This window comes from Kogia breviceps, chromosome 9 (assembly GCF_026419965.1).
Source record: "Kogia breviceps isolate mKogBre1 chromosome 9, mKogBre1 haplotype 1, whole genome shotgun sequence".
Taxonomy (NCBI): domain Eukaryota; kingdom Metazoa; phylum Chordata; class Mammalia; order Artiodactyla; family Physeteridae; genus Kogia; species Kogia breviceps.
The window spans coordinates 98,799,150-98,825,465 of record NC_081318.1 but is presented as its reverse complement, the minus strand read 5'-3'; the positions used below and the strand labels follow the sequence as shown (position 1 = coordinate 98,825,465).

The 26,316-nt window shown below is 40.4% G+C and overlaps 3 protein-coding genes across 3 annotated transcripts in view; 1 reads left to right on the top strand and 2 right to left on the bottom strand.

Moving 5' to 3' along the window:
• NME8 (NME/NM23 family member 8) overlaps positions 1-15,040 on the bottom strand; it is a 36,528-nt gene extending 21,488 nt beyond the window's left edge. Inside the window, exons 1-7 of the mRNA XM_067041643.1 lie at positions 14,928-15,040; positions 13,621-13,895; positions 13,485-13,542; positions 13,182-13,288; positions 10,388-10,459; positions 7,205-7,321; positions 572-638 (exon numbers count right to left, since the gene is read on the bottom strand). Coding sequence (XP_066897744.1) covers positions 572-638; positions 7,205-7,321; positions 10,388-10,459; positions 13,182-13,288; positions 13,485-13,542; positions 13,621-13,653 — 454 coding nt within the window. The 5' untranslated portion in view covers positions 13,654-13,895; positions 14,928-15,040. The remainder of the gene's footprint in view (positions 1-571; positions 639-7,204; positions 7,322-10,387; positions 10,460-13,181; positions 13,289-13,484; positions 13,543-13,620; positions 13,896-14,927) is intronic.
• PNPLA8 (patatin like phospholipase domain containing 8) overlaps positions 1-26,316 on the top strand; it is a 139,239-nt gene that overhangs the window by 29,273 nt on the left and 83,650 nt on the right. The window lies entirely within an intron of this gene.
• Positions 21,605-22,489, bottom strand: LOC136794772 (probable G-protein coupled receptor 141). The gene has a single exon (XM_067041642.1). It carries the CDS (start codon positions 22,487-22,489, stop codon positions 21,605-21,607), a length of 885 nt encoding a protein of 294 aa, XP_066897743.1.

The following is a 26,316-nucleotide window of genomic DNA, read 5'->3' as shown; positions in this document are numbered from 1 at the left end:
TGATCCATCTAGCTCAGTATCACTAGTGACTACAGTTTCAGTGCAAGCAAACATTACAAACCGTTGGCTTTACCATCTGTGAATTTATCCACGTTTATCTATCCATTCTGATGGTGAGCTTTTAGTGCAGAATAGCTCATTGAGCAAGCTGTTTGCCTCTGTTCCCTCCAGGGTATGAACACACACTAACGATGCCCACTCCCACAATCCAATGAAGGCAGGAAATTGTTCATCTTAAAGTAAACCAAGAGTGTGGGTCATCAGGGAAGAAATTAATTTTACAAGTTTTTGGAAGATGATGAAGGATGAAATAAGAGGAAACTGCTGTCCAGATTACTCACAGGGCACAGGAGCCCCTGATCGCGGGTAACCTCTGAAAGGCCCCAGGCCCAGAGGCCAAAGGCAAGGGGAGCAAGAGATTGCTTTTTAAGCTGAATCCAGTATCGCACAAGTCATCATTGATCCTACCAGTCCCTTATCAGTTAACACTGGCGTCCTTACCAAGTGATGCTGTAATGAGCATCCATGTACACAATTTCCCTCACTATTACTTTAAAGTAAATTTACTTACCAACACTTTCATAGCTTGCTTCCCCAGCATCTTCTGAATCTGAGTCTACAAACACAATTTCATGATACTGTGGAAAAGGAATGCAAATAAAACAGTTATATTTTCATACGGTAATGAGAGAGTTTTAAGAAATTTTGTTTTTAATCAATATTTATAATCCAAGGGATAGAAAGTAAAGTGGAAATGTGCCTGCATTTATCTAACACTACTTTTCCCCAACCTTCCCACTAAAATGAAATTAGGAATAAACAGTTAGAGTGGGGAGACGATGAGAAATAACGCATATATGGTATATGGAAAATGCTTAAAAACAAAATGTTGAAAATTTAAGCAGAGCGCAAGGAATAAAATAAGAAAGAAGCAGAGATTAACAAGTAAGAAAGCAAGAAACACATAATTATTATGTTAAAGATTGAAAGGGCATTTGTAAGCTTCAAGATCCATTCCTGACCATTGCTCTTTGTAAATTAGGAACAGAAAGATACTTCCTTAACTTATGAAAAAATAAAAGCCTTTCTCAAAACAATAGCCAGTTTCCTACTATAGAGTAAAACAGTAGGAAGGATGGGGGATTCTTAATTTCTGGAGAAGTCCTGAGAGTGCTTCTGTGATTCTGTAAACAACCTGAAAGGTTTATATATTTACAGATATGCATTTCAGGGGCAAGAGATTTGCAGGATTTCAGATTCTCAATGGAATATCGACCCAGAAATGTTTGGAAATAACTACACTGAAAGCATTCACTCCTATTATAGTCAGGAATAAGATAATTATGCCAGCTATAACTTCAGAGTGACCTGCCTTGTATTTGTTGGACCTGTCCTGACAAACAGGGCAGCCACTAACCACATAATGCTATATTTGAGCACCTGAAATGAGGTTAGTCCAAATTAAGATGCACTATAAATGAAAAATATGCAGCACATTCCAAAGATTTTGTTTGAAAAAATCTGGAATATCTTATTTTTTACATTGAGTACATATTTTTTTAAACATTTTATTGACGTATAGTTGATATACAGTGTTGTGTTTAATTTCTGCTGTACATCAAAGTGACTCAGTTATACATATATATATATAACATTTTTTCATATTCTTTTCTATTATGGTTTATCATAGGATATTGAGTGTAGATCTCTGTGCTATTCAGTGGGACCTTGTTGTGTATCCATTCTATATATAATAGTTTGTATCTGCTAATTCCAAGCTCCCAATCCATCCCTCCCCCCAACCCCTTGGCAACCACAGTCTGTTCTCTGTGTCTGTGAGTCTGTTTTTGTTTCATAGATATGTTCATTTGTTTCATATTTTAGGTTATACATATAAGTGATACCATATGCTATTTGTCTTTCTCTTTCTGACTTACTTCACTTAGTATGAAAATTTCTAGTTGCATCCATGTTGCTGCAGATGGCATTAATTCATTCTTTTTAATGGCTGAGTAGTATTCCATTGTGTATATGTACCACATCTTCTTTATTCATTCATCTGTCAATGGACATTTAGGTTGTTTCCATGTCTTGGCTATTGTAAATAGTGCTGCAGTGAACATAGGAGTGCATGTATCTTTTTGAATTATAGTTGTGTCTGGGTATATGCCCAGGAGTGGGAGTGCTGGATCATATGGTAGCTCTTTTTAACGAACCTCTCCATACTGTTTTCCCCAGTGGCTGCACCAATTTACATTCCCACCAGCAGTGTAGGAGGGTTCCCTTTTCTCCACACCCTCAACGGCATTTATTATTTGTAGTTTTTTTTTTTTTTTTTTGTGGTACGCGGGCCTCTCACTGTTGTGGCCTCTCGCGCTGCGGAGTGCAGGCTCTGGACGCACAAGCTCAGTGGCCATGGCTCACGGGCCCAGCTGCTCCGCGGCATGTGGGATCCTCCCGGACCGGGGCACGAACCCGTGTCCCCTGCATCGGCAGGTGGACTCCCAACCACTGTGCCACCAGGGAAGCCCTATTTGTAGATTTTTTTAATGATCACCATTCTGTCCAGTGTGAGGTGGTATCTTATTGTAGTTTTGATTTGCATTTCTCTAGTAATCTAAAAGATGAGCATCTTTTCATGTGCCTATTAGCCCTCTATATGTCTTATTTGGAGAAATGTTTGTTTAGGTCTTCTGCCCATTTTTTGACTGGATTGTTTGTTTTTTGTTATTAAACTGTAGGAGCTGTTTGTATATTTTGGAAATTAAGCCCTTGCTGGTCACATCATTTGCAAATATTTTCTCACAGTCCATAGGTTGTCTTTTCATTTTGTTTATGATTTCCTTTGCTGTGCAAAAGCTTATAAGTTATATTGAGTACATCTTTAAATGGCAAATCTTTTTAATATACTGGATATAAGAAAAGATGTTTTAAAAACTAATTTCACCTGTTCCTTTTTTATTGTTTTTCAGTTGACTAATAGAATATTATAAATTACATATGTGGCTCACATCGTGGCTTGTATTTTATTACTATTACTGCGCTAGACAAGGCAATAGGTAAGAAAACTAAATAATAGAAGTGTCCAACAAAATGGAGTAATAGAAAACATAAGATATTAATAAATTTCTTACATACCCACTATTATTCATTAAAACAGGATGTCATTCTGCAAGAACAATGATAATAACAACAATAAAGCCACAGTACAGAGCACACAGAGAGAAAGCCGGGTACAGTATAGCAATTAGAAGAATGTGTTTAAAAGTTGTTCTAGGGCTTCCCTGGTGGCGCAGTGGTTGAGAATCCGCCTGCCGATGCAGGGGACACGGGTTCGTGCCCGGGTCCGGGAAGATCCCACATACCGCGGAGCGGCTGGGCCCGTGAGCCATGGCCTCTGAGCCTGCGCGTCGGGAGCCTGCGCTCCGCAACGCGAGAGGCCACAACAGTGAGAGGCCCGCGTACCGCAAAAAAAAAAAAAAAAAAAAAAAAGTTGTTCTGCCTGATTTCAAATTCTGCTTTTACCTCCTACTAGTTGCCCATTTCTAAGGAAAGGGCATAATGTTTTTAAGCCTGTCATTGTTCATAAATACGTCATAAGGTTTCTCCAGGTTCATATTCAAGATGACAACATAGGAGGCTCCTGCACTCACTTCCTCCCTCAGACATACCAAACCTACAGCTACTTGTGGAACAGTTCCCTCTGAAGGAAATCCAGAAAATAACTGAGTGACTCCTACATATCAGACAAACGAGAAAAGAACACATACCAAATCGGGTAGGAGAGGCTGAGTCACGGTGTCGCCATAAACTCCATCCCCGGCACAGCAACATACAATTGAGAGGGAACTCACAACTCCCAGCATCTCCCTGAGGACTGAAGGGCTTGAACCCAACATCTAGTGACCCCAGTTTTAAGACTTCCAGCTGAGAGATGGGGCCCCCAAATGCCTGGCTGTAAAAGCCCTGGGGCTTGTACCCAGACTCTAGTAAACTGAGCTCTTAACAGGCTTGGCTTCTGCTGGACTCCCTGTGGCTATCCCCACGGGGCTCAGTGCAGGGGCCTGTTTGGAAACCTGATAAGCTATAGCCTGAGGGTCAGGCTTCTAATTTAACACAGGTCTAGGGGCTGACAGCAATCCTTCCCAGAGACCAGAGAAGCCAGCAGGGGCCATCTTCATGCTCTGCCTCTGCCCAGCTCCAGGTCACTAGTGTCTTTGTGAAGAGAGCCTATGTGCACATCTGGGACCTTGGCTTTTGTGGCTCTTACTCCAAGGACACAGCACTTGATAGCCCGGCTCTGGCAGCCAGCAGGGCTGGTGTCCCTGGGTTCAGTAGAACCAGCAATGGGTAAACCATCCAGACAGAAAATCAGTAAGGAAACATTGGACATGTTAGACTAGATGGATTAAACAGATATATCCCAAACATTCTATCCAAAAGCAGCAGAATACACATTCTTCTCAAGCACACATGGAACGTTCTCCAGGACAGATCATATGTTAGGCCACAAAACATTTAAGTAGATTGAAATCATATGAAGCATCTTTTCTAACCACAATGGTCTGAAACTAGAGATCAGTTAAAAGAAGACAACTCATAAATATGTGGAGATTAAATAACATGCTACTGGGCAACCAATGGGTCAAATGAGAAATCAAAAGAGACATAAAAAAAATGTAGAGATGAATGAAAATGGAATTACAGCATACCTAGACTTATGGGATGTAACAAAAGTGTTCTAAGAGTGAGGTTCATAGCCTATATTAAGAAAAGAGAAGGATCTCAAATAAAGAACCTAACTTTACACTTTAAGACACTAGAAAAAAAAAATGAAGCCAAAGTCAGCAGGTGAAGGAAATAAAGATCAGAGCAGAAATAAATAAAATAGAGACTAAAAAGACAATAGAAAAAAAATCAATGAAACTAAGAGCTGGTTTTTGAAAAAATAAACAAAACAGACCTTTAGCTAGACCGAGAAAAAAAAAAAAGAGGGAAGACTCAAATAAATAAAATTGGAAATGCAAGAGGAGACATTATAACTGATACCACAGAAACACAAAGAATCTTAAGAGACTATTATGATCAGCTGTGAAATCGCTCTCTCAAAAAGTTATCTGCCCTCTCATGTTCATTGCACCATTATTTACAGTAGCCAAGATATGGAAACAACCTAAGTGTCCATTCATGGATGAATAGATAAATATGTGAGATATATATATATATATATATATACACACATGATGAAATACTATTCATCCATAAAAAAGGAGGAAATCTTGCTATTTGTGACAACATAGATGGAGCTTGAGGGCATTAATGTTACATGAAATAAGTCAGAGAAAGATAAACACTGTATAATCTCTCTTATATGTGGAATCTGGAAAAAATGAACTCATAGGCACAGAGAACAGAATGGTAGTTGCCAGAGATGGAGGGTGATGAGTAGGGGAATTGGGTGAAGGAGGTCAAGAGGTACAACTTCCAGTTATAAGATAAATAAGTTCTGGGGGTGTAATATACAGCATAGTGACTGTAGGTAATAGCATGTATTGTATATTTTGGAAGTTGCTAAAAGAGTAGATCTTAAAATTTATCATGAAAAAATTTTTCCAAAAAAAAATTAACTATGTGACATGAAATGTTAACTAAGTGTAGTAATCGTTTCCCAGTATACACTTATATCAAATCATTATGTTGTATACCTTAAACTAATAAAATGTTAGTTGTCAATGATATCAATAAAAGCGGGATGTAATAGATGAAATGAGGGTACCTTTCTGAAAATCTTAGCGAACAGTAAGTCCATAATAATTCCTAGTTACTATAATTTTCAAAAAGAAGTGGGGGAGTGGGAAGAGGGGAGGGAGGAAGGGAGACAGAGAGAAAGGACGGGCGAAGATTCCCTGAAAAGCAAGAAAACCTGAAAATGTAAAGAAAAATGTCCTTGGGTGAGAAAAATCACTATTGTAAATGTAAATTCCCCACATTTGTCATTTGTCAGTTTTCCATCAAAATGTTCATTTTTTTCCCTTAATGCTTTTAAAGTACTTTGTACACACTATGGGTATTAGCATGTTGATACACAGTGCAAGCTTTTCTCCAAGTTTGCTGCTTTCCTTTTACATTTTATTCAAACTTTAAAATAATCAAATCTATCAAGTTTTTCTTTTTTGATATCTCTGCTTTATACTATACTTACAAGGCCTTTCTCAACCTATGACAAGATAAATGTTTTCCAATATTTTCTTCTAATACTTTTATGCTTTGTTTCAACATAGTCAGCTCTTTAATTCATCTGAAATTTGTTTATGTGGAAATAATACCAATTTCTTATACAAATAGTTAACCCAATATTACTAAGTTTGTTTTGTGAGTTTTTTATCCTTTTCTGATTTAAACTGATGCTTTTTTAAAGTAAATACTTAATACAAGCTTGAGCCTATACCTTCTCATTATTTCTATCAGTCAGTATTTCTCAGCTACTCTCTATTTTTTGTTTCTTGTTTTTGTTCTTTGTTGTTTTGTGTGCATGTGTGTGTGTTTAAATAACACTAGTCACTCCTATTTATCTGCCTATTTTTCTGATCACTTTCCTATATGGCTTACTTTCTTATGCTATTATGTTCATATCTCTACATGCTTTATGGTTCATTTCTGAATTTTAAAATATTTTATTATTACACAGGTAATACATTTCACACACATAGGATCTTATTCTAAGCATCCTATTAAAGTATAATACTCTATTTTTCATTTGTCAGTCTATCTTGGCCCTCTTTCCATATCAATCAACAGAGCTAGAAGATACTAAATAATATTCTACTGGATGAATTTGTATAATTTATGACATAAATTACAGACATTTATGTCATCTATTCACTGTTGCTAGGCATTTAGGTTGATTCCAAATTTTTAATAACATAGACAACACTGAAATAAACATCGTTTTCTATATTTCTTTCATTATCTTCTTAAGGAAAATTATTGGAGTGTACTTGCTCGGTCAAAGGATACATGTGTTTTTTAAGGCCTTTGATTCATATTGCCAAAATACTTCCCAAGAAAGGTTGCACCATTTAGACACCTAGATAGCTATAAAACTAGGGAAAATGCTTTAGGAAAACAACAAAAAAAAGACGTAATGCATCTTTTTTTAAAACTAATTTTTAAAAATAAAATTATCAGTAATCCAAAGTATTACCTGAGGGCGAACCATTTCACCTGCTGCAATTTTCCTCTCCTCATTGATCAAGGTAATAATTTTTTGACTCACAAGTGGTGCATTTGCACCCTTGATTTTTGCAACAATTTTGCCATTCTATAAGGGGAGACAAAAGCAGGAAGGAAACTCATTTTCAGGATGGGTCAAGAATTAACACTTCAACTGGACTAAGTCACCCCACCCTGACCCACCAATCCCTTTTTAGCTACTGTAATTAGTCATTTAAAAATAAGTATTAGTGATATAAAAGTATGTCCATTTGGTAAACCCAGCTCTTTGAGTTCTACCTCTAATTTATGTGTCCTACAACCAAAGACAGGCCATCGCTGCATTAAATTTTAATGGTTCTGTACAGGCCTCCCAACACTAGTCCCCCTAATTATTTTTGATACTATTTCCCTTTGTTTTTCAACACATATTTACTAAACACCAGTTTACTAGCATTGTATCAGGTGTGATGGTATGGAATAATAGTCCTGGTACCTAATGTAATTAAATTACCGAAAAAAAAAAAAAAAAAAAAAAAAACCAACCCCACAAATACATTTGAGATACCTACCATGACAGGTACCACCAAGAGAGGTACAAAGAAAGAGCTGGGAGCATCTATAAGAAATTTGTTCTGATTAAGAACATTAGCAAAGGTACTTTGTCAATATCAGGAATTTAAAATGTGAAGGATAGGTTAAGAAATAAAAAGGAGAAGAAAGGGCATTCTAGGCAAAAGGAACAGAGCCACAAGCGTCCCACGGCTGGAAGGGAATATGGCAAATAAGAAGGCCAGTGGAGAAAGTGAGAGGATGCCTGGTGTGGGACGAAGCCCAACAGCTAGGGGGAGCCATACCGTGCAGAGCCTTCTGGGTCACGGGAGGACGCTGCCTTTACCCTAAGTGCAGTGGGAAGCCTTTTGAATGTTTAAACACAGGCAGGGATCACAATTAGAACTGCTAAAGATCTGTGTAAAGATCATCTTACCTACCGTATGGAGAAAGGGTTAGAGGTGGAGCCGGAGAACCTGTTTGTATACAAATCAGAAGCTATTCTAGAGGTAAAGATGGAGAGATGGTTGCTGAGTCTACGGCAGTGCTCTTGGAGATGGAAAGAAGCAGACGAGCGTGAGAAAGACTTGGGTGATGAAATGACAGGACCAAGGTCTGGTGTGGATGGGGTGTGATGTAAGGAGAAGTGACTACGATGACTTCTCTGTTTCTGACTTGAGAAACTGAGTAAGTTGAGATGTTATTCACCAAATAAGGCAACACTAGAAAATAACGTTTCCAGTGGGTATGGGGAGGGCAAGGTGTCTGCTGTTGGACAAGTTCATTGTGAGATGCCCCTGAGACACCAGAGGAGAGAGCAAGGGCCCAGTTGGATACACAGGTCTGGTGCTCAGAGTATAGAATTCAGCTGAAGACATGAACTTGAGTTATTGATACATGAGGTGATGCCTGAAACTGTGTGTCGAAGAAGTTTTCTAAGGAGAGTATATAGCATGACAAAGTCGATATGTAATGGCTGCATGAAGAACGGTGAACCTGCAGAGGAGAAAGGGGGAGGGGGAGTAGCATCTAGGAAGCAAAAGGAAAACCAAGTCACAAAAGCCAAAAGAAGAAGATGTTCCAAAAAGGAGCGCATGGCCACCACATTTACTACATTTGAGAGGTACAAAATGATGAGCATCTAAAAGCATTCATTATATTTAGCAACAGGCTGGTCACTGGATACATTGGCAACAGCCAATTTGGTGGAATCATCAGAAAGAAGTTAGATTGAATGGGTTGAAGAATTAATGGGATGAGAAGAAATGGAGTGAAAATAAATATAGAAACTCTTCTGAGCAGTTTAGCTGTGAGGTAAAGCATAGAGGCACGTGGTAGCTGGAGAGGGACGTGGTATCAAAAAGAGGTGTTATTTCTTTTCATTGGAAAGATTTACTCATATTCAAAGGCCAAGAAGAAGGCTCCAGTTGAGAAAGGTTTGAATGAAACCTGACACTCTGTTGACTATTTCCCACTAAAGGGAACCTCCAGGAGCTTTCTAATATCCATTGAAAAAGCCCTTCCTGCTGAGATGCTGGAATGAATTTGCTGTCAGCTAAGAATGCTGCCCACTGCATAGGTGATTCTGTGGTCACAGATGGAGATTCTCTTTTTTATTTTTTTATTTTATTTTATTTTTTTGTGGTACGCGGGCCTCTCACTGTTCTGGCCTCTCCCGTTGTGGAGCACAGGCTCCGGACGCGCAGGCTCAGCGGCCATGGCTCACGGGCCCAGCCGCTCCGCGGCACGTGGGATCTTCCCGGACCCGGGCACGAACCCGTGTCTCCTGCATCGGCAGGCGGATTCTCAACCACTGCGCCACCAGGGAAGCCCGAGATTCTTTTTTTTAAGAAAATTTTTATTTTTATACAATGTTTCAAGGTTAATTTCCATATGCAGTTATTACAACAGCAAGAGAACAGTCCAAACCCTCTCTGGGAGGTGTTTCCTTACTATCCCAATTCTTTAGCTGTGTAGCAGCTATGCTCTGTATCACACAAGTTAGCACTTACCCAGGTATTATTCTTTTAGAAAACAGCACTTACAAGGTTTTTCTGATTACTAGAGTTGTGTTTATCTTGGAATATTTGGAAAATATTGAAAAGTATAAGAAGAAAATTTAAATTATGCATCCTTTCCCCATATATAGAAAACCACTATTAACATTTTGGTGAATACACTGCCTGCCTTCTTTCTATGCATTTGTAAATACAGAGATAAAAGCAATATACATTACAAAATAGTGATATACAAATATTTCCTTGTATTGGTATACATGGATATTTATAACCAATTCTCTTCCACTGGGTACCCAAGACATTTCTAATTTTTCACTCCTGTAAGTAATAATTCATCATACAAGTCTGATATTTCCCTAGGAAAGGTAAATACCATTTTTTTCTTTTCCCTGATCAACTAAATGTGTGGTAGTCTAATCTTCTCAATCCATTAAGAGCTCCTATAGGTCAAGTTATAAATATTTTAATTGAAAAGCATATTTAAGGCAAAAAAAAGTCTACAGTTACTATCATCAGAAAACAGTTCCAGTAATTGTACAATGTTACTTGCTCTTTAGCTGTAAATTGGAATCTGATAATACACTTGAGATGATAAATATACTTACAACGCTAAAGAGAAAAACAGGTTCACATTTATCTCTAAATGGCTGCAAAGTCACAATGCTGTCAGCTTCCGCCTGAAAAAGATTATTTCATATAATAATAAAGGCCACTACACTCAAGTCATTTGATGTACTATATTCAAAAAATGCAGAGATACTTTTTTTTATGTTTACTACAACATTTTCTGAGTATGTTATAGCTGTTTTTAGAATCAAATTACACATTCTGGCAGCTCAGACCCTGCATCATTTGGCTTCAACCTGACTTCTCACTGTTCATCTTTACCCAACCTGCAGCTAAACTCATCTCCTGTGGTCTGCATTACACCACCTGCACTTTCCCCCTTGTTACCTGCTCCTGCTCTTCCTTTTCCAACCCAGCTCGAGCTTCTCCAAGAACTCTGCCTTGACCCTCCTGCTGCAAATCATCTCCCCTCCACATAGCGCTTCACTACCCTTCTGTCCGGGCACGTATAGTTGCTTTCAATATTGTACTACCCTTATATGGACCTAGCTCATCTCTGTTTGGAGAGCTGCATGCACAGAGAGATGATGTTTTGTACTCACCCTCGCATGTCACCCCCCACCTTATCAGTCAGAGGGCCGTGCATAAAAAGGAGCTTCCTAAATGTTTCTTGAATAAACTGGTTGTCAGATTTCAAAGTCTTTGATTTTAAAGTTTTCTCACAAATTTCAAGTTGTCCTAAATTGATTGCCAACAACTATATATTAAATAATAGTATGTTCCTGCATATTAACATAACATCCCTTGGGCCAGCTGTCAGGATACGTTGTGTTGTAGGGCCTTCTACATAAGAGTTGTTTTTTGGAACCTAAGGTGATTGTTTTCAAACTGGGATTTCTAGAGGTTCCTCAACCATGGCCAAGGATGGTGAGGGCGGAGCCGAGCCAAGGTCCCTCAGCCGTGTGTCAGCCAGCCAGAGGCGCTGTGTTGTAATCTTTTTTTGGTATATTGAATTCCTCTCTCTCTCTTTCTTTTTAAAAAAGTAGGTTCTATTGTTGAAAGGAACTAATCTCTAATATTAAAAGACAGTAGCCAAAGATTACATTTAAAAGTAGTCTAGGGCTTCCCTGGTGGCGCAGTGGTTGAGAGCCTGCCTGCCGATGCAGGGGACGTGGGTTCGCGCCCGGGCCCGGGAAGATCCCACATGCCCCGGAGCGGCAAAAAAAAAAAAAAAAAAAAAAAAAAGTAGTCTAGCCATCATCATTGCAATTTTTATATTATAATAAAGTATTAACAATTAAAGCATTTGGTAATAATATTCCTTAAAAACTGTAATATAAAACATTTACTGAATTTTTATATGTATAGGCACAATGTTAGGACAAGTCTTCAAGTCTTTTAAAGGGGCACATAATAGAAAAAATTTGGTACTGACCATTCAGCTTCGGGTGATTTCAATAGGTAATGAACCTCATAGGTTTCAATTTTGGACTTAAGTTTACAAGTTCAGAAAGGATCCCTTTCCCTGATAAACTGCAGGAAAAAGAAGTATCCAGCAGAGGGCGCCCCTCCATTGCACCCAACAGAGGTTTGGAGACAAAATTTTTTTTCACTGTTGATGAGCTGATCATAGCAGAAAAATAGTATTGATCTATGTGAATGTACTACAGTTGGATGTGCTCAAACAGAAGAGGAACCATTCAGAGAGAATGCTCAAAATTTTTTGTTGTTAATTTCAACAGATGGTAGCGTTATGAATAGGACATATTTTGGAAAGATTTTACTAGCACTTCCCAGTGGTATAGACATTGTGACGAAATGAACTGGTCTGGACATGTTTCTGTCCAATAGAACTGGAATGTCAGTCACATATATACTTTTAAATTCTCTAGTAGCCACATTTAAAAACTAAAAAACAGGTGAAAATAATCTAATAATATACTTTACTTAATCCAGTATATCCCCAAATGATCATTTTAACATGTAATCGATGTAAAAAATTAATGCGATAGTTCACATTCTTTTTTCATATGAAGGCCTCAAAACCTAGTGTGTATTTTACACTTAGAGTACATCTCAATTTGTGGGCCAAATTTTAATCATAAATAATTGATCTCTAATTAGATTTCAGAAAGTTTACAGTCAAAGAGGTAGATTCACATATCCAAGTTGTCCCAAATAATTTTGAAAGTTTTGCAGTAACCGAATGGAGTATCTGTTTTTTTATATAAATTTAATACAGTGACACTAGCCACAGTTTGAGTGCTCAAAAGCCATTTATGCCTAATGGTTATCGTATTAGACAACAAAGCTCTAAGCAGTTGATAATTTGACATGCATAAATTGAATAATCAATACATTGGGGTCTAATGAGACCCCAGTGGGTCTCTAATGAGACCCTAATGAGTTTGGCTGTAATATTTTAATCCATTGTCACATGTGGGAGGCAAATAAGGGAGGGTAAAATCGCTACCATTTTACAATTAACTGGGTAAATGACCAGAGTCCTACCCAGTGCTTTCCAGTAAAAGGCATTTATAGCCCTATTCTGAACACACACCATATGGTCAAGTGAAAAGAAGTATGGCAATAGACAGATAACCATTTTTATGTTTTTCTAACGTTCACAACCATGGTAAATAACCTCAGTATTATAGGAATGGGATAAAAATTACATTCGTTCTCAGATCCAGTAGAATTAAATATAGAGTAAAACTGCTAACTAAACACTGTCCATTTTGAAGAGTTGACAGATTGTTTGAATTAAGACAATCCTTAAAGAGACTATAAAGTAACAAGAAAATAATAGTTTAATGGAAATGAAAGCCTTACTACAGCAAAATGCAGAATTTCATCTTCGTTCAGCTCCATTTTCAATTTTCTGAATAAGGGTTGCATTGCTTTGCAAGGTCCACACCAGGCTTGGTAAACGTCGATCACTAGAAGATGATAATATTTGTGAAAGAACAGTCAAAGAGTCTAGAGTAGCACCTTATCCCAGTCTTTGGGACAGGGACAGGGTAAAAACAGAGCAGCTTTTTATTCTGGGAAGTGGGGAGCGACGCTCCACGTTGGGGTGCCTGGAGGTGCCCTGGATCCAGCTCCGCATGGCGAACACCTGCGGAGCCCCAGTACCTGTTAGGCCTTTGTTCTGCAACATCTCCTCCCACAGGCTTTGATTATTGATGGCCTCCTGCAAAAAGGAAGGCGCTGTCAAAGGTCTTCAAGGGCCAGCACACCAAGTAAAGACTTGTTGATGTGTCGTGCCCACCTGTAACTGGATTTCTCGCTTTTTGCTTGCCATGTATCTACTATCACATGAAAGAGGGAAGAAAAATAGAAAACGTGTAAAAGGAAATTTAAATAATGTTCTTTATTCATTCAAGCAGCATCTTACGCACTGCAGAAGTTTTCCTTCAGCAATACTGGATTATGCACTTTCCCCGCTTCTGGAGAGAGGGAAGCCAGGGTCTCTGAAGAACTCTTCAGGCCGGGCACTGGGCTAAATGCTTGCAGCAGCCATAGTATCTTTCTCTCCCGATAATTCTGAAGCAAAATAAGACATAAAAGAAGCAGACTCACAGATATCGAGAACAAACTAGTGGTTACCAGAATAGGATTGGGTGTATGACAGGCCCCAGGATGTATTGTATAATACGGGGAATATAGCCAATATTTTTTAATAACTGTAAACAGGAAGTCACCTTTAAAAATTGCATTAAAAAAATGAACATTTTTTTAAAAAGGTGTTCCGTAAGATGAGCAACCCAGTTGCGTGTTTTGCAAAACTATGGCCAGCTCGGTAATGCACCCACTGTCCTTCACTCTAGATTTCCTGGGACTGGACCGGCAATAAAACATCAGCTTCTAAAAAAAAAAAAGAGCTGTTAGGAGTCACAGTTTCTTAGAGTTTTGTTTGTTTGCCTGCAGTATCGTGGACTGTTCCCTCTGTGTGCACACACGTTCATTGTCTTTGAACACGCTCATGGATCTTTCTTGGGTCCACGCCAAGGAGATTTAATTTTTAGAACAAGGCCACTAGTGTGCTCTGGGCCAAGACATCAACTTGCTGCAGTTGTTAAATCGGTGAGGCCCCAACGCCCTATTCACGGGTATCAGGGTCATTTAGCTGCGGGTCTGACTGCGTGTGTGACAGCGGACACTAGTGGGAAACCAAGGAGTGACCTCAAACAAGACTACATCGAGCAACGGGTTTGGGCCCCTCCTCCAGTTGCTAGATAGGGGTGTTTCAAGAGCACGAACTAAAGGGGGATGTAAATCACCTCCCTTACCGAGACCTGAGTTTCAGCGGGGTGAGTTCAGCCAAGTCCAAGTCCCTGGGGCGCCCCACAGGACCGGGGCGGGTTAGGGGGCGGCGAGGAGAGGGGGCGCCGGGCTCCCAGGCCGCCTCTGCCCCGGCTGGTCCCGCTGAAGGACCAGGCAGAGGACAGATACCAGGACGGGCCGGGAAGCGGAGGGCGCCAACGTTTCCTTCCACCCAGCAGGCTGCCCGCGAGCCCTGTCCCCGCCCCCCCCCCACACACACACACTCGAGGACCGCGACTGCAGCGCGCAGACCTGGGCAGCGGTTACAGAGCAGTTGGCGCCGAAGTTCGTCCCCTCCGTGCTGCCTCCTCCCGTCCGGGCAACCCCAGCCTCTCCCCTCCGCCTCCGCAGCTTCCGCCGTGTCTCTGCCAGGGCGGCTCAGCACGCACAGGATGAAACCTGTGTGCTTCGGATGGAGCGGAGGGCGCTCCAAGGTCCAGGCCAGACGGTCTCTCCAAATTCTCCGCCTACCTCTGCTCTTCTTTCTAAAAAAATCATTTAGAAATCAAGTTAGACTTACAAGAAAATTGCAAAAGTAGTACCCTGAGCTACCGTACGCTCTCCCCTTAGCTTGGCATCTTTCATAATTACGGTATAATTATTGAAACCAGGAAGCTAACGTTGATAAAGTGTTAACTACACTATAGACCTCGTACAAATCTTTTCCGTTTTCCTAAGAGTGAACTTTTCCTGGTCCGGGATTCCATCCTGAGTCCCACGTTACATTTAGTTGTCCTCTCCTTGCACTTCTCCAACCTGGGACAGTTCTTCCGGACCATCTTTCTTTGTCTTGTAAACCTTGGTGTGTGTGCGCGTCTCTCTGTGTGTTTTACTTCATTATGTCATTTGCAGAATTTATATCAGGAAATTTTTAAAGTAGCTTAAAAAAAAACATACTCTTCTTTTCATGCCGTGTGAGTTCTGTCATTTATATTTACCTTGACATTTTTCAGCTTTGTTTTCTCTTATTCTTAGGATACAAGTCTACCCAATGCATTGGGTCAGCTGACTGTTCTTCATGGTGATTTTTTTTTTTTTTTTTTTTTTTTTTGGTGTTTGTGACTTTTCCTGTGAGTTAATTTTTAGCAAGCATTGTTGCTTTTTTTTTTTTTTTTTTTGCGGTATGCGGGCCTCTCACTGCTGCGGCCTCTCCCGTTGCGGAGCACAGGCTCCAGACGCGCAGGCTCAGCGGCCACGGCTCACGGGCCCAGCCGCTCTGCGGCATGCGGGATCCTCCCGAACCGGGGCACGAACCCGCGTCCCCTGCATCGGCAGGCAGACCCTCAACCACTGCGCCACCAGCGAAGCCCGCAAGCATTACTTTTTAAAAAATTTTATTCAAGTATAGTTGATTTACAATGTTTCGTTAATTTCTGCTGTGTAGCAGAGTGATTCAGTTATCAAATATATATGTATTCTTTTTCATATTCTTTTCTGGTTTTCAATCTATTTTATTTATTTATTTTTGACTGTGTTGGGTCTTCTCTGCTCCGCGCGGGCTTTCTCTAGTGGCGAGCGCGGGCTACTCTTCGTTGCGGTGCGCAGGCTTCTCATTGTAGTGGCTTCTCTTGTGGCACAGCACGGGCTCTAGGGCGCAGGCTTCAGTAGTTGCGGCACGCAGACTCAGTAGTTGTGGCTCGCAGGCTCCAGAGCTCAGGCTCAGTAGTTGTGGCGCACGGGCTTAGTTGTCCACGGCATGTGGTATCTTCCCGGACCAGGGCTCGAACCCATGTCCCCTGCATCGGCAGGCAGATTCGAAACCATTGCGCCACCAGAGAAGTCCCTCATACTCTTTTCCATGATGGTTTATCACAGGATATTGAATATAGTTCCCTGTGTTCTACAGCAGGACCTTGTTGTTTGTCCAGTCTCTATATAATAGTTTTTATCCCGCAGGATTGCTTTTAGTATGAGCCCCTGTGACAGGACTGTGGAAGCATAGCTACACAATGATGTCCCATGTGCCTTTGCCTGGCGCATCAATATTTAGACCACCAGACACTATGTATGTTAATTTCTCAGCTTCGATTTCCTATTTCCCTTAGCTGAAGATCCAAATCCATATCTATGACTAGCGCAATTCTGGGACTTGAATTTCTCATCAGTGACTTTTTATCCAAATAGAATTCCTATGGGTGGCAAGCATCTCACTCCTGCCACTAAACCAGTTGGAGGGCAAAAGTTGATAGCTCCATTTCAGAAATGGGACAGCCCGTCTTTATTTCCAGCAATATACAACTAGTTGCAGCTAACTGTGAATTATAGACTCTCAACCCGGTAGTATGTGGACCTGCAGGGAAGTAGATATCAGAATTCCAGCCACAACTATTAAGGCTTGTTTTCCATTCTAATACTCCAATGAAATCTTTCTGCTCCAGTCAGCTCACCCCTATGACTTCAATTTCCTCTTTTGCTTCTCTGTCCTAGGTATTTCTTTCCCTTCGTTTTCAGCTAAATTAAAAGTTGTGGAAATTTAAAAATTGAGTTATTTTATTCAGTATTTTATTTAGACCTAAACTGGGCATCTTTCTGTGCCAGCTCAGCTCAGTCAACCATGTCGACTGGATATTAACCTGCTGATTTTTCGCCACAGCCTCCCCTGTGATTATTGCCTGCCCTATAACTTTATGATTCTTAACTTTGCTTAAAAATCAAACTTTCCTCAAGTTTTCTTTAATTTCCTGCAGCAGATAATTTTTAGAGATGGTGCTTCTGAGGCTTCCTTAGCCACTGCCTTTCCAATGGTCTAATTTCCTTTCCCCATTCCCTATTGGATGAGTGTTTTCTCCTCACCCCTCCTCAGAGGGTAATAGACAGGGTGAGTGGCTGACTTGGCCTGGGAATTACTTTGTACCCACTTTTATGGGGGTGAACTCACTAGTAATATCTATACTTGGAGTACAATTGGTGTGCGTAACTTCCAGTTTAATCCCCTGTTTTAAGCAAGTTTCACATGGGTCACTCTGTTCTTCTAAGGTGGCATCTTTCTCACGAACTTTTTAATTCTCTGATTTGCTGGAGAAAGACAAATGCAACGCTGACTGCTGACATTCCCTGCTCGTGTTGGTCCTGATTTTGAGCAGCCTGGGAACACACCTCCCACCATGCACTGCTCCATTTGCAGTTTGTTTTTTTTAACATACATAACTATTTCTTGATTTTAGGCTAACAGTTAGTCACATAATTTCTGGAGCCCATTTCACAAGCTTTAGTTTTTTTTTTTAATCCCATGCTAATTCTTTTCAATTTTAAAACAATTTTTCATATAATTACGTTTGCTTTTACTGATCCTGATCTCCAGATTCTTTACTATGTTTTAAACAGTTCAATTCTCTTTTATGAGGTTTTTCAATAGAACCTTCATTTCTGAAATGTTTCTGTTGCTTATTCCTTGAAATGTGCCAGCTTATATTTTATCATCTTTATTTTTTTTTGAATCACGTCTTATTACCAAGTTTGATCTCTGCCTTTTGCTTCTGTTTTAGGAGCAATGACCTCATTAAGGAATATTTTTGAAAGCAGGGGTTTGTCACCATTTTTCTCCATGATTCTCTACCCCGTGGTCCACCCAGAGAAGCCAACTTGTATGAACCTCCTCAAAAGTCTCGGGCTTCCCTGGTGGCGCAGTGGTTGAGAGTCCGCCTGCCGATGCAGGGGACACGGGTTCATGCCCCAGTCCGGGAAGATCCCACGTGCCGCGGAGCGGCTGGGCCCGTGAGCCATGGCCGCTGGGCCTGCGTGTCCGGAGCCTGTGCTCCCCAATGGGAGAGGCCACAGCAGTGAGAGGCCCATGTACCGCAAAAAAAAAAAAAAAAAAAAAAATTCTCCCTTGCCTTCTGGCTGCTGGGGAATTCAGGCTACAGAGAACATCACCAAAACATTGGAGGGATGGAGAACAATAAGATGATGGTATTTATTCCACTGGTTTATTTTCTGCAGCTTTGCCTTGAGATGATGGATTTGTCAGCCTAAGGTCATAGCTTCTTTCAAAGCAGCTCACTCCATGTTACTCCTATTTCCAGCTTTTGGTCACCATTCTCCCTGTTTACCATTTTGGGCGTAGGGATAGTGGCAGCACTACGGTTACTAGCCCTGGAGTACCATTGTTTTTGGTTTCCCTGCATTGTATCCACTTCTTTATAACTAGTTATCATCATTGAGTTATCCTTGAATTATCCTGATTTGTGTGGAACATCATTTCCTCGTGGGACCTTGACCGGATCAGCTCAGAGGAGTTGATCCAGCTGATAGCTCCTTTCCAAGACTGAAGCACTGAAGATTCTGGGTTTAGTATTAGTAAAGTAGAGAGTTTGTTGTAGTTCCTTATAAATGGAGGACTTAATAGTACCTTTTTATGTGCAGAGTTTTGCTGAAGATTTATTTGCTATCAAGTGGCAAAATAACTGGTTGAGAGGAAAAGAAAATTATCAGTGAATCAATTCATCAGAAGATCTATCCTTGATCTGGTTAATCTCTGAAATCTAGAGTACTCTCCATCTCAATAATTTTCACTCTGAAATATCAATGTTTATCATCATCCAGATTGAGAGACACTTGAACAGACCTCCATCTGACCAGATTTATGAGGTCACTGGTTTATTATCTGTTGTGTGAGCAGCTTCCACCCTAGGCAGAGGGCTCATGAACAGATGATTACTACTTGAGGACAGAATTCACAATTCCAGATTTCACAGTATCCAGCCCCCAGTGTCTGATTCCACCCTTTTCTAGCTTCAAGAGTGGTTTGATTTGTAGGGCAGGATTAAATATATACAATCAGATAAGACCCATTCCTTGCTCTCAAGTATCTCATGGTCTGAAGTTTGGGGAGTATAAGAGATAATTACATACAGACAAATAATTGTAAGGCAGTTTGACAAGGGCAGTAATAGTTGGTCTGTACAAATACATCCGTCAGGTATCTGATGGTAATACTTGATACGTTGTTTTTCTATATTATCTTGATAGTTACATTTCATTACATTTCATCAAGATACTTCACTAGACAGAGAGCAGTCTTATCCCTAAGAGAAAAACCTTTTGAGAGAGAATATTGTCATTGCTTGAATAGTCTTCAGGAACAGTGGATTTCAGGTTATTTTGATCTTACATCCTTATCATTAAAAAAAATTTGTATACATCCCCATAAAGTAATATTCATAGTTTATACCCATGCATTGCTGTTGTTCCTTTATGAGTATCAGCACAACATACTATATTTTAATAGAAAATAAATAGAAATAAATTTCTACTACTACTCTTTTTGCATTCCACTAAATTATTATTGTTCCCACTCTAACTCTGAAGACTGCTGCTCAAAAGAAAATGCATTTAAAAAAAAAAGATTGTCAGGCTTCCCTCGTGGCGCAGTGGTTAAGAATCTGCCTGCCGATGCAGGTGACACAGGTTCGAGCCCTGGTCCGGGAAGATTCTACATGCCACAGAGCAACGAAGCCCTTGCACCACAACTACTGAGCCTTTCCTCTAGAGCCCGTGAGCCACAACTACTGAGCCCATGTGCCACAACTACTGAAGCCTGCGCACCTGGAGCCTGAGCTCCACAACAAGAGAAGCCACCGCAATGAGAAGCCCGCGCACTGCAACGAAGAGTAGCCCCCACTCGCCACAACTAGAGAAAGCCCCCACACAGCAACGAAGACCCAACGCAGCCAAAAAAGAAAAGGAAAAAAAAAAAAAGATTGTCCCCATATAACAGGTTTATGATGTTGACCTTACAGTATGGTGAACTTCAGATACTGCATCATTTCTCCCTGGTGCCGGGGGTACCATTTTTCCTCCTTTTCAAGTAATCTGTTTGACTTGCTGCTTGATAGACCCAGTAGAAAATCATGTGGAAATGGAAACTCAAAAGCCAATTTCAGGATACATGTACATTTGTAATTACTGGTGGATTTTTTCAGTTTTCTCCAAAATCCAGAATGAGTTGGAAGAAGTGGTAAGTCCTCTTTATGGAGCATAATTATAAGCAAAGCAAAGCATCAGGGCATATCAATGTCTGTACTTGCTAAATAGAACCTGAGTTCTGAGTTGGTTGTCTTGGTTGTTTTATTGACTTTAACTGATACCAGTGTTGATTTTAATTGTATAAAACCACTTGGTCATATAGGATGCCTTGAACCAGCTTAAGGACCGTCCCACAGTCTGAAAGGCATGGCTCTAATACAGTCTGCCATCACGCTTAAACTAAGTCCAGCTGGCTTCCACTTTTTCCTATTTCTTTTCCTGCTTCACGGATCCATGTCTGGGAAGGTAGATCTGGGACGTAACCTCGGCTTCCTGACTACCTACTATACTTTGATCAGAATCAAACCACATCAGTACCCCGTCAGTCCTGAAAGAATTTCCTCTAAGTCTCTTGACTATCTGAGCTAATCCTTTCCTACAGATACCACAGCCAGCGGCCATAGCTTTCCTGGCTATCAGAAATTTTCAAGAAGTTGAGTATAAGTTGAATAAGTTAAGGCTTCTGTAGAGTCTTTATCTTCAGGTTCTCTGGACCTTGAAGAATAATTTAGAAATAGAGGGAGAGAACATTCTGCGATCAAAGCTCAGTGAGTAAATGCAAAGCGGAGAACAGCCTGGAGAGTGCATGGGGAAAGGCAATAGCTGTGCTTAGCGGAAGTAAACATCGCAAGAAAAAAGAGGTAGGGGTTGAGTCTGAATGGTCGGGGTCAACTTGTGTAGAGTTAAGGTGATCAAACATATTCTTTGTTAACGAAGAACTGATAACAGTTCTCCGAGAAGAGGGAAACAATCACTCTTCATTACCTTTTCATGGAAAAATAATTTTGATGATGATTAAGAGCAAGAATTTGAAAAGTTTCGAAGTCATGGAAGCACCCACTGAATCAAAACTATTTTATCACAATAGCGAAAAACTGATTACAAAGCAAGTGACACAGGAGTATTTAATGGATAACACCCCCTACGAAACACAGCATATCCAGGCAACAAGCAGTAGTTAAAGCAACAAAAATTTCATTATAAAGAACTAACTCAGAATTTTCTATCTCTGAATAATGTTGAATGAAATGTACCCGGAAGGCATGGTGGGGTACAAAACAGACCACTATTACGAGGAGGAAGAAGAAGCTCTTGATTTGAGCTCTGCATTCTTGATGGGCCCACATGTCGGGCCAAAGAGTCTTTGCCAGTTGAACGATAACCCCCATCTGTATCAGAAAGAGGGTCGCAACCGTTGTCATCATCATGATGATCATAGAGTAGTTCAAGATAATGCATTCCCTGTGGTTGAGGTCTCTGTAGAACTCAAAGCATCGCTGTTCTGAGTAACTTGGATGGGTGCCATATTGTAAAAAGAATACTGGCCAAAAAATGACGCCACCCACCATCCAAACAATAATGCTTAAAACCACCGCATGGTACTTTTGGCACTGCTGCATTTGGAGTTTCTTAAAATACACGAGCAATCGGAGTATGATGATGGCCACATAGAAAGCAAAGGTGAAGTACATATGACCATATATTATGCTGCTGACCAATCGGCAGGTGAAGAATCCAAACTCCCAGACGACTGATATGTAATAGCTGAGGCGGAAGGGAAGGCTGACCGGGAGGATGGAGTGGAGCACTATGATGTTGAGAACGATGGTGGCAATCACTGATTGGCTGTTCCTTCTGAGGATCATACAAGACATCGCAACAGCTCCTGCAGCGCCTCCCAGCAACACCGCGCCGTAGAGCGTGACGAGGATCATCCTGCAGTGCCTGTCGCAGCGGCCCGGGTCTACGTTGGAAGCGTTGGACAGGGTGGTTGTATTGATCGGCTCCATATTTCACCGCAAAATGCTTAGAAGACCATTAACCCCTAAATCAAACGTTTTACAAGATTAGAATGGATATATTGAAACTGCACAGCAACTGCACATGATGAATAGCCTTGTTTTGCCTTCACAGCCCACTGTTCACAAGCCTAAAACTGGGTACCCGATACGTATTGTCAGAGACTCGTCTTAATTACCCCCAGATATTGAAGAGACAGAGAGGAGTGGACCAAAATGACAAAAATAAGACTGTCTGAATATAAAACTTGTAACTGTGCACTCAGGCGTTCTATTCACAGGTCCGTCTAAACTCCCATACCAGGGCGGGGATGAGAATAAGACATATTAATTAGCCTCTGGCATAAAGTTTAAGGAACGGCTAGAGACTCAGTCATCAAACTAAATAATAGTCTAATGCAATATTTTTTAAAAATCAAAATTAATGCAAAGAATTGATGATGAACAAAATAATTTTTAAACAAAGGCAGGGTCCATATACACCCAACGCTTGTTCATATCAGATCTGTAAAGGCTGTCCATCCTATTGTCAGAAAATCCAGTTTGAGATGCTTCTTCTTCCAGAGAAGACCATGTAACTCACATGTAATTATTGGAAGAAGGTGTATCAGACACTTTAAAATATTTTCTGTGAACAGCTTTGGGGGAAGGAGCAGCATATAATATACATTTACCTGCACTCTTCTTCCAAACTCTGAAACTTTTTCTGGACTGGTATGTTACATTTTGGTGAAAAGTTGGGGTTCGGGGCTTCCCTGGTGGCGCAGTGGTTGAGAATCCGCCTGCCGATGCAGGGGACACGGGTTCGTGCCCCGGTCCGGGAAGATCCCACATGCCGCGGAGCGGCTGGGCCCGTGAGCCATGGCCGCTGGTTCGGGGGTGGGTTCTGTTTAGTTTTCACTTAAGTTTTTCCGGTATGGATGCATAAGGGATAGTGATCATATAGCAGGGAGACAGACTGCTTGGCAACGTGCTTTCCTGCATCTAATGTCACTTGGCCATTTGGTTGCTCTTAGGGTGTGTGTAAGTCTCCTGGCCTCACGGAGCTCTGGCTACGAAATGCAAAAGGTCACACTGCCTTTGTCACTGGAAAATGAAATGAGTCAGTGCATTTGAGATTGCTTTATAACTGGAAAAAAAAAAAAAAAGCCACATAAAGTTATGATTCTTTTTTTTTTTTTTTTTTTTTGTGCTAGGCGGGCTTCTCACTGTTGTGGCCTCTCCCGTTGCAGAGCACAGGCTCCGGACGCGCAGGCCCAGCGGCCATGGCTCACGGGCCCAGCCGCTCCGCGGCATGTGGGATCTTCCCGGACCGGGGCACGAACCCGTGTCCCTTGCATCGGCAGGCGGATTCTCAACCACTGCGCCACCAGGGAAGCCCAAAGTTATGATTCTTAAGGCGAACCAACAAAAGCAAAAAGACATTATTTACCTCTTTCTCCTTAGTCTACATAGGGCAGATACACAGTTATGTTACATAAAATTGTTGTTGTATCGTTAAGCATTTAATAAATATCCTACAGTTAAAAGCGAACTTTTTCAGACCTTTGATCAGATGGTATGAGACCCAGGCATCAACAGGTCAGACTTTTCTCTCTGGAAGGATCTGTGTCCATTTTCCTCACGTATCTGCTGCCCACCTGGCCAGGAAGCAGAGTCTGAGCGTTTGTATCTGAGGGAGAAATTATTCCACAGTGAACGTCTAAATATCTTAGAATTTTTCTTCTGCTACTATGGAATCTTCTTAGAATAACTAAATTTTCATTTATGAAAAATTATATTGGACCTGTCACATAGACTACCCTCAAATAAGATTTTATTGTAACTTAGAAATATAATTATAATTTGCATAACAATCTAAACTTTATGTGCTGAAATATGCATTTTAGCAAACTATATATGTATACATATATATATACACACACACACATATATATATATAATGCATAATGCCTGTACACTTTTTGTATGAAACAAAATAGTTCTCTGTGACTTATGAACAACAAATACGATACTACTGACTTAGTTTTAAAATTTTGGTAGTCCTCAAGTCTAAGCAGACAAGATTTAAGTTTGATATGACCTTAAAGAAAGGAAAACTTAAATAATTTATTAGGTCCCATCGGTTTAAATGGACACAACTGCCAAGGCAGTGTACGTTTGGAAATAGGTTATTAGCTGGCTAATAATGGGACAAATAATTAACACTGAAGTTGCCTCTTCAGTCGCAAATATGGAAATGAGATCTATTTTGTAAGAATATTATGAGAAGTAAGTTAAATTGCATGTCTAAAGACCCAGCAAATTCCCTGACATGAACTAGGTCATCAAAGCGTCAATGCCACTTCTACCTCTGTAATGAATACAAAGATATATCATAAACATACAGTTTCATCCCTTTTTAGTTACCTCTCAGAATCATGCTATAAGTATTTAAATGCACTGAGATAAATTCATAGGGAAGGGAGGAGTTGGATCATCACTTTTCCTTGCTCTCAGGACCTTACATTACGACCACCATCCCCTGGAAATTTTTGCTCATGAAAACCAAGTACTGAGACTATTACTCAGCCATAAAAAGGAATGAAATTGGGTCATTTGTAGAGACGTGGATGGACCTGGAAACTGTCATACAGGGTGAAATAAGTCAGAAAGAGAAAAACAAATACCATATATTAACACATATATACGGAATCTAGAAACATGGTATAGATGATCCTATTTGCAAAGCAGAAAAAGAGACAGAGACGTAGAGATCAAACGTATGGATACCAAGGGGGGAAGCGGGGTGGTGGAATGAATTGGGCGATTGGGATTGCCATATGTACACTATTGATACTACGTATAAAATAGATAACTAATGAGAACCTACTGTATAGCACAGGGAACTCTACTCAGTGCTCTGTGGGGACCTAAATGGGAAGGAAATCCAAAAAAGAGGGGATATATGTATACGTATAGCTGATTCACTTTGCTGTACAGTAGAGACTAACACAGCATTGTAAAGCAACTATACTCCAATAAAAATAAATTTTAAAAAAAAAGCAAGTACAGAAATTTCTAGATCTGTTTCCTATGCAGAAACATTTAAATGAACACCCAAACTACTTACTTGTTGTTTTCCTCTTATGATGTGCTTCTGGTGGTAGACTCAAGGCACTGTGATCATTTGCTGGTGATCTGCGTCAGAACAGGTAATAAGAACGGTTTGCTAGAATCAAGCCTCCAGTCAAGAGAGGTCATGGGTTGAATAATGAACTTGCAAAGAGCTCAAGCTTTAGACTGAGGTCTTCCAAAGTAAAAACAGTCAAGATGGAGGACCCCGATAAACCGTCTGGGCCACAAACGGATGTGTCGCTCTACAGCTAGTGGTGAGACAGATTTCAAAGTATTCTTGTAAGTTAAGACTTTCATTTTCACTATCCATGACTTATTTGCAGTAACTTATCTTAGTACCATGAAAAACGTAGAATATTTTTCCCAATGCTCTTTCTTATCACGCTTGTATCCCAAATGTTTCATATTCAGTGTAAGAACGACTGAGAGAAGTACTTTCTGGGAGACTTTTATATTCTCAACAGTAAACTCAGCATATTTATATCTCTGGCTTTCACTTTCCAAGACTCCCTTCCCTGAATAACTGCCATTTGGAGATATGGTTCCTCCTGAAGCTCGACCGTCTGGTGATGTAACTTCCACAAAAGGGCACATTTTTTCTCAAAAGTAAATTTTCTTACATCAGTCTTCTCACTTCCTGTTCTAACTTCATAGTCACCTTTCGCTGTGCTAAGACCTCAAAGCATACTTTTAAGGAAGTT

Excerpts from the sequence above, each read along its gene's own strand:
- LOC136794772 (XM_067041642.1), bottom strand. The coding sequence starts at position 22,489 with ATGGAGCCGATCAATACAACCACCCTGTCCAACGCTTCCAACGTAGAC.